Genomic DNA, 7,681 nt, shown 5'->3' on the forward strand with positions numbered 1-7,681 from the left:
GTAATGACTTTGGTTAGAAAATTGATGGTTATGTATTTTTTTTTTTTTATAAAAACACACAGTTAAAGTATTTTCAGTTTTTATTAAGTCCAAATTTATTCAAACAACATATTTATCACACTAGAAAAATTAGGGTAGGAACAATGTGCAAATTGCCGGTGCTCTCGAAGAGGCGGTGCTCTTTTAATGTAACTCCCCGACGTTTCCGGTTAAGACGGAGGAGAGAGAGGGCTTGACAGCAGCGTGACTCTCCTGTTTCACTGCTGTTTTCAGTGCCGAATTAATGTTTAAATGTGCGAACTTGGTAAATATGGTATGATTATAGGTCAGTTTTTCATAGCGGTTAGTTAGGCTCGAGTTCCGTGTTATTTAGCGGTTAGCAAGGCTGTAACCTTGTCTCGTAGCCCCTGTTAGCTAAAGAGCAGCAGAAGGAACACAACATGTCAGCTGTCTGTCGCAGCTTGAGCTTTTTATCAGTCAAGGTGGGTACATCACTGCACGTTTTTAATGTTTCAGACTTGAACTGTCTACAAAGTGTATCGTACATCTTGAAGTTGACATAAGGGCTCATTTAGTTTAACGCTGCTTGAGGAAAAATCCAGCTAAACCTGAAACCCAAATCAGGGATGGGACTTGGAGAATAGTTACTGGATTTTTCTAGGTTTACTGGATTTATTTATTTTGTTTGCTAGGTGACTGCAGTGCTGAATTTTAGGACGCGAAACTTTCAAATATAATGACCAATGTCCTGGATACATATACGTGCTCTGTTATGTAAAAAAAAAAAAAAAAAAATAGAAAACGAGGCCATTGTAACTAACTCAGCATTAATGAAACTCACTTGTTGTGTGAAGCCACTGGGCTTCTCTGCACCACTATCCAGTCAGCTGTGATGTGCACTAGGCTACATTTGCTGCAGAAAGTGCTCCAAGTATTAAAGTTAGAACTTTAATACTAATATTGTCATCTAAGATTCAGTTCAGGTTTATTTTATATATAGCACCAGTTCACATCAAAAGTCTCCTCAAGGCGCTTTATGCCGTAAGGTAAAGACTCTAGAGTTCAAATAGCCCCTATGAACAAGCACTTTGTGATGGTGGGAAGGAAAAACTCCCTTTTAACAGGAAGAAACCTCTGACAGAACCACCTCATGGAGGGGCAGGCATATGCTGTGACTGGAGAGGGTGATGAGAGGAAATAGAAGAGGGGGGGGGGGGGGGGGAAGCAAAGAGAGGCAGGAAAAAGCAGAGAGAGAGAGAAGGCAAAAATGTATGTATGCAATAATGACTTAGTGCAGTGGTGTGTAAACAGAAGGGGAGTGAAAAGAGACAAGTGGAAGTGCTCAGGTGTATCAGATGTATGTAAGGAGGAAGAATTTTATATCCAATTCTAGATTTAACAGGGATCCAGAGATGAAAAGCTAATATGGGAGGAATGTGATCTGTGTAGTTTGTCCACCAGAGGGCACGCTCCAACTTCCCTGTTGCTATTAGCTGTTTGGAGTAACACAAATACAACAACCTGACCAGAGTCAGGCAAAGCATAAATCGGTAAACGGATAACTACACATGACAAATGTTAGGGAAATCTGTTCATATTTTGTGGATCTGAAAGATAAAAACAAAATATCTGCTGATGTGTCAGAATATCAGATTTTTAAACCATTAAAAAAAAAAAAAACAAAAAAATTTTGTTCCCTAAAGAAAAGAATATCTACCACCAGTAACAGCAATCTATCTCTGAGACCTAACTCTACAGAACTTTTTAGATTTTCTGCATATGTAAGTAAACACATTTTCCTTGGTACTGGGCTTTGCTTTTTACCTTCTCTCTGTTTGCATATGTTACAGACCCTGACAGAAGCTCCAGTTTTGTCACCTTGTGCATGGTATGTGTCAGCAAGAAGCAAATTCTCCAAATCCAGAATCCCACAAGAGGTAAGAATAAATTTAGAATCTATAATGTTGTACATTTGTAAAGTAATTAGCAACACTCAAAGTATGTAACGTCTTGTGGCCCTACTCATGTGTGTGTCAAAATATAATTCTTTTACATTAATATTTATTTGGATTAAGTAAATTTGGGTATAATTCCAGCAGGTCCAGTAGACAAAATGGTTTAGGTGGATTATTAGCTACTCAGCATTTTTTTTTCTTAGTGTTGCTTTAGGCCCGTCATTACAGATGAATCCTGCCATGGAATAATGATAATCCTTTATTCTGCATTTTCTTAACAGATTTTTGCTGAGCGATCGAAAGAGCACGAGAAATATGGTGGCGATCCAGACCAGCCGCACAAGCTGCACATAGTGACGCGGGTCAAAAGTGCGCTGCGAAGGCCATACTGGGAGAAAGAGATAATAAAACACCTCGGGCTTCAAAAGGTAAAATTTCTGTCATGGTACAGGACCCCAAACTGGGTTCCCTTTTTGTAAAGGCTACAGATCGTTTTTGTTTTACTTTTGGATTAACTTAATGTAACCGGATCATGTTCAATGTTTTTTTTTTTTTTTGTTTGTTTTTTTGTTTTTTTGCACATACAACAAAACACTGCTGTCAGCTTTAGTTCAGGGATTTCCATTTAATTCTTTGCGTCTTTCAGCATCTTTCAACAGTGACTTGTACCCTGAAGGAGCTCTGATCAGGATAAATGATCTGTACAGAGTATGTCACCTCATGCAGACGCTCACAGCCTTTATCTTTTGGAATAATTTTCTCTGCCTTTGTCTCGCACTTAGGCTCACGTCCCCGTAATTCATAAAAATACTCCTGCAGTCAACAGCCAACTGAAGTTTGTCAAGCACCTTGTAAGGTAGGATTAATTAACCAAAAGTAGTAACACATCACTCTTAAAGTACTATTTAAAAAAAAAAAAAAGTTAGTTTTTCAAATTGAGGTTGCCTGAGATTCCTACATATCTATACTGTTATATCTCCTTTGCCATCTCTTTCTGATACCTTCAGGATACAGCCACTAAAGACTCCCTATGGGCTCCCTGCTGAGCATGACATGGCCGATGCATACATCAACAGCAAAGGAGAACTTATTGTACACCACCTCCTCCAACCTGTAGACAACAAGGCAATCGAATCTTAGCTCCACTGTTGTGTGTGTGAATGTCCTGGAAAATGTCCTGTTGTCATTCTCTCTGCAGTGAGAGAAAGCTGTGGCACCAACCAGACTTCTTGATTGCTGTTTCCTGTGTTTTGATGCTGAGCTGCAGATGAATATGATTAAATGTTCTCATCAACCTGTCTCTCAAATGATTGAGCAAAGTGCCATCCTGATGAAGCAGGAATACTGACATTAAAATTCAACTCTGTGCAAACCCACTGTTCTAAGTTTGAGTTAATTCAGGAATTACTCATTAAACTTTTCCAGAAAACATGATTGATTTTTATTATTTTTTTCTACATATCAACAGTTTAGCAATTTGAATACCAGCATATTAATTTTACAGACAGCTAGTAATTTGGTAAAAAAGTATAATTTGGGTTCTGAGATCATTCAACAACAGTTAGTGGTTCAGATTGTTAAAATTAAAAATGACTTCCTAAATCCCAAAGACAAGTTTTTTTGCTCACCACCTCAATTGTATCAGCCTGCCAAACAGTTATTTATAGAACTCGAGGGCCCCCTTTTGTGTTGCGGTTTTTAGTTTTGTAGTAATGCTCAACGTGCTCAGCATAGCACCAGCCAGTCTCATCAGCTACAAATAATCCACGCCCATAAAATGTTTTTAGATGGTTATAGTTTTCAGTTTAAAGGCAAAAACAGCAAATGGGAACTCCACCTATTTTGTTTTCTAAGAACAAAGGCTCACACAAAAACACTGCCAGTAATTATACTGGCCACTTCATTAGGTACATATGGTATACTGCTTGCTAATCCAAATATTTAATCAGCCAATCACATGGCAGCAACTCCATGCATTTAGACATGGTCATTACAGCCTGCTGCAGTATCAGAATGCCTCAAGGTGATTGAGTGTGCCATGGTTGTTTATGCCAGACAGTGTAGTCTTGAGTATTTCAGAAACTGCTTATATTCTGGGATTTTCCAACACAACCTTCTCCAAGGTTGTGTACCAACAGAGCATCATTTAAACACTACAACCTACCCAAGTGTTGTTGATCACAGTCCACAAATCTTCTGATGCTTCCAGCATATTTCAAACTGGTTTCAAGAACATGACAATGAGTTCACTGCAAATAGGCACCACCGTCAATGCCTCTCAATCCATCTTTGTGATCTAGTGCAATGACAGATTCTCATCATAGACGTGCAGCATCTGTGTAATCTTGTGAATATAGACCAAAATCTCTGAGGAATATTTCAAGCACCGTGTTCAATCTATGCTATGAAGAATTTAGATTGTTCTGAAGACAAAAGTATCCAGTGAGTTTAAGGATGTATTATTTTCATCCATAAAGGCAACATACAACTCTTGCAAATACGCTGCCTCTAACCCTGAAGAAGTAACACAAAAAATACACAAGCAGTTTTTTTTCCCCATCTTTTTCTTGTTTTTATTAAGTCTGCATTAGTTAGGTCAAACTCATGCTACCATGAAATGTCATGTAAAAATTTATTTTGCTCTTCAAAGATGATCTTGGCACTCACATGCACCATGAACTTGGTTCCAACACGAGACGTACAAAGGTTACAGGAAAGTGCGTGAGACAGCTGTCTACAATAAATGATTACACCTGTAAATCAAGAAAAACAAAACAGAGCTAACAGCTAGTGGTCGCTCAGTGTGCTCCCTTGTTCATGAACCATACATTTTATTACTCAGATATTCCAATATAAATCATGGTGAAGAAGTCCTTAAATAAGGCTGAAACAAACATGCTTTTTAAATAAAATGAATCAGTGGATTGCGTTAATTAAAAAAATAGAAATTACTAAGAGGGAAAAAAGGAAGTGGGCTGTCTGCTGGAGTTTTAGTAATGAGGTAGCCCTGAGAGAGTAAACCCGAACACTGTCAAGCCTCTTCAGTCATCTTCAGAATCCGAGTCGTAACCTCGCCCTCTGATGGTTTTCTTCTCCACTTTTGTGAACTTTGTTCCTGATCTCTGTGTCGCTGTTGGGGGCTCCCTCAGGTTGCCACTAGAAACAGGAAAAAGGGATCATGTTAGATAAAACATTTTCATTCACAACACATAAGGTGCTCGAGTGAGTCTACCGCAAATCTCACCTGTAGTTAATAACGTCCGCACAGCCAAGTCTCCATTCGAGCATCTCTGTGGTGAACTCGTCCGTGTTTCCCAGGTCAGTGAATCCGACCACATAGTCCTTTGTTTTTCCATCAATAAGCAAAGCCAGAGTCGGAATAACTTTGATGCGCAGCCTCTCTGTCAGAAATGGGGCCTTCTCTGCATTCAGTTTGATGAATTTGGTCTCAACGTGCTTCTTTGCCAAGATGGCCAAGTGTTTGTCGAGGATCTTACATCTAAGGACAGAGCGACAAGTTCAGATGTCTGACATCAACAGATTAATATCTTGGCGACTGAGTAAAAAAAACTGACGCTAAACAAGGCACAATGTTGATTGTTAAAGGTCAAATTCCCACACTTCACACATAGGAAATGTCATTTTGTCTGAAAAGATGATTTTAATAAATAAATTCATTAATTTGCAGAACATATTAATTTTCTATAAACTACCTCTGATTCTTTGTTTTGTTTTTTGGACTACATTACATTTCTAATTCATGGTCCTGTTGCATCATTTAGTGACTTACCTGAAGGTTGAATTTCTGTAGAAATGGCACACGACATTCTTGCTGTCTTTCACTTCACTGAAAAAGTCTTTCTCACTGGATATGTCTCTGTACTCCCCATGACCTTTAGACAACCACTCCTGAAAAGCAAAACAAAAGATTACAAATACAAGAAAAGCTATTATAGTGGAGTACAATGAAAACACTCTTTAAAGGGTTTGAATAATAGACCAAATTGCTGTGTAGCCTAACTTCAGAGCAAGGCAGTCTATAAACATGACACCAGGTGTTTTATTATGATCCTTCAAAGAACTGAGTGACTTCAGTACAAATTGTAGTGTCTAAAGTGTCATTTTTTAGACTAGGTTCTGCTGATGGTGCGGATAAGAAGTGAATCTTCTCAGTGATTCAAATTATTTTATCTGCTTTAAGAAATTAACACAGCAAAATGCTACAGTGATTATAAATTGTCCCACACACCTGCTTCTGTTTTTGGGCCTTTTTTAGTGCCTCTAATCGCCTTTCCTTCAGCCTCTCCAAATCATCTTCATCCATTTCATTCAGCTTGGCCAACTGGGCATCCACCTGCTCCTCCACCAGCTTGGCTGACTGCTCCAAAACTTTTGCTATGATTTCCATTGATTGGTTAGCCATGGCTGCCTGACTCTGTTTGAAAATGGGCAGATAAACAATGGTGAGACATGACACCAGACAGCAGGACAATAACAACATCACAGTGCCTAATATCGATATCAGCTGATACAAGCTTTCTGCAAATGTCAGTGGCTGATGTGTATCCGTCATGTGACATCCACACTGCACTGGCTACAAGTTCAAAGGTAGTGTGATGGAGCGCATGACGACTAGGAAATAGTTCACTTATTCATACGACTTATTTATAAGCTTTATTTTGCGCAAAGACGCAAAATAAAGAGAAAGGAATCTCGTCATCGCCTTTGTTCCCAAATTTTATAATGGGGAAAACCCTGTTTTAGCCCTACACTGTGAGCTGGTGTGATCAAGTATGTACAACAATGTAACGTTAGCAACGTTGCTTACACAGAAACTGGTCCGAGAGCTCCTCTTTTAGCTAGCTAACGCCGCAGACAAAGCCAGTAACGGCAGGGGGGCACACCTTGTTTCTGCCCGGTGGTGCCTACAGTTAGCTGGTACAGGCACAGACCGTAACTGGGTACCTCTTACGTATCTGCAGCTAACTTATACAAACTAAGAAACGTAGCTACACGTACTTGTACACGCCAGCAGTTCAAAAAAAAATCTCCCTATAAACTCTCAGTCTGCGTTTGCTTGCTATCTTAACTAGCTAGCATTAGCCCCGCCATTGTTAACAAACGTTACAGCAACAGTTTTGGAAACAGTTGTATTGATCTTTTTTTTTTTTTTAATGAACGTCAACTGTGCGTTTTGTCGAAAATATAAAGTATAACCAAGCTGCTATTAAATTATTACCTAGTAAAGTGACAGATGCTCGTCAACACCTCAGCCCGCGCACGAAACGTTTCTCTGCGGATACAACGTCACAGCGGGCCCGTCTGACGTCGTGGGAAGTACATCCGGGCAACTCGTGAAATACTACGGGTTAATTTTTATTTATTAATTTATTTTGTGTGTGTGTGTGTGTGTGTGTGTTATATTTTTTCACGTTGTACTGCTGCTTTTGTTTATAGCGACCCAAAAGCTCAGTCGTCATCTGATGTATTAAAGAAAAAATATATTGTTATATTGTTTGCAGTAAATCCCGTGCTGAAGAATATTTGTAGTTTATATGCAAAACATCATGAATGAAGTCGAAATTTCGAGGTAAGACTTGAAATAGCATTTTAAGAGGGGCGGGGGGTCGAAATTCTATTTTGAGAATCAAGTCGAAATGTGAAGATTAAAGCTGTTGCCATGGCTTATACCCTCTACAGCTCCAAAAGCAACCTCCTTTGTCCTA

The 7,681-nt window shown here is 39.1% G+C and overlaps 2 protein-coding genes across 3 annotated transcripts; one reads left to right on the forward strand and one right to left on the reverse strand.

Moving 5' to 3' along the window:
- Window positions 1-186: 186 nt before the first annotated feature.
- On the forward strand, window positions 187-3,262 carry mrpl30 (mitochondrial ribosomal protein L30). The gene is made up of 5 exons (XM_040005598.1): window positions 187-482; window positions 1,851-1,937; window positions 2,237-2,383; window positions 2,738-2,811; window positions 2,963-3,262. The coding sequence occupies exons 1-5, from the start codon at window positions 441-443 to the stop codon at window positions 3,093-3,095; spliced, it is 483 nt and encodes a 160-aa protein (XP_039861532.1). The 5' UTR covers window positions 187-440; the 3' UTR covers window positions 3,096-3,262.
- Window positions 3,263-4,510: 1,248 nt separating this feature from the next.
- On the reverse strand, window positions 4,511-7,304 carry txndc9 (thioredoxin domain containing 9). 2 transcript variants are annotated; one of them, XM_040005596.1, is made up of 5 exons: window positions 7,195-7,304; window positions 6,205-6,390; window positions 5,746-5,864; window positions 5,200-5,454; window positions 4,511-5,111 (listed from the first exon to the last, which is right to left on the reverse strand). In XM_040005596.1, the coding sequence occupies exons 2-5, from the start codon at window positions 6,376-6,378 to the stop codon at window positions 4,997-4,999; spliced, it is 663 nt and encodes a 220-aa protein (XP_039861530.1). In that variant the 5' UTR covers window positions 6,379-6,390; window positions 7,195-7,304; the 3' UTR covers window positions 4,511-4,996. The 2 variants fall into 2 exon arrangements, with proteins under 2 accessions (XP_039861530.1, XP_039861531.1); XM_040005597.1 differs by lacking the exon at window positions 7,195-7,304 and adding an exon at window positions 6,784-7,120.
- Window positions 7,305-7,681: the final 377 nt, after the last annotated feature.

The sequence above is a fragment of the Simochromis diagramma genome, unplaced genomic scaffold (genome assembly GCF_900408965.1).
Source record: "Simochromis diagramma unplaced genomic scaffold, fSimDia1.1 OVJJ01000501.1, whole genome shotgun sequence".
In the NCBI taxonomy this organism is placed as follows: domain Eukaryota; kingdom Metazoa; phylum Chordata; class Actinopteri; order Cichliformes; family Cichlidae; genus Simochromis; species Simochromis diagramma.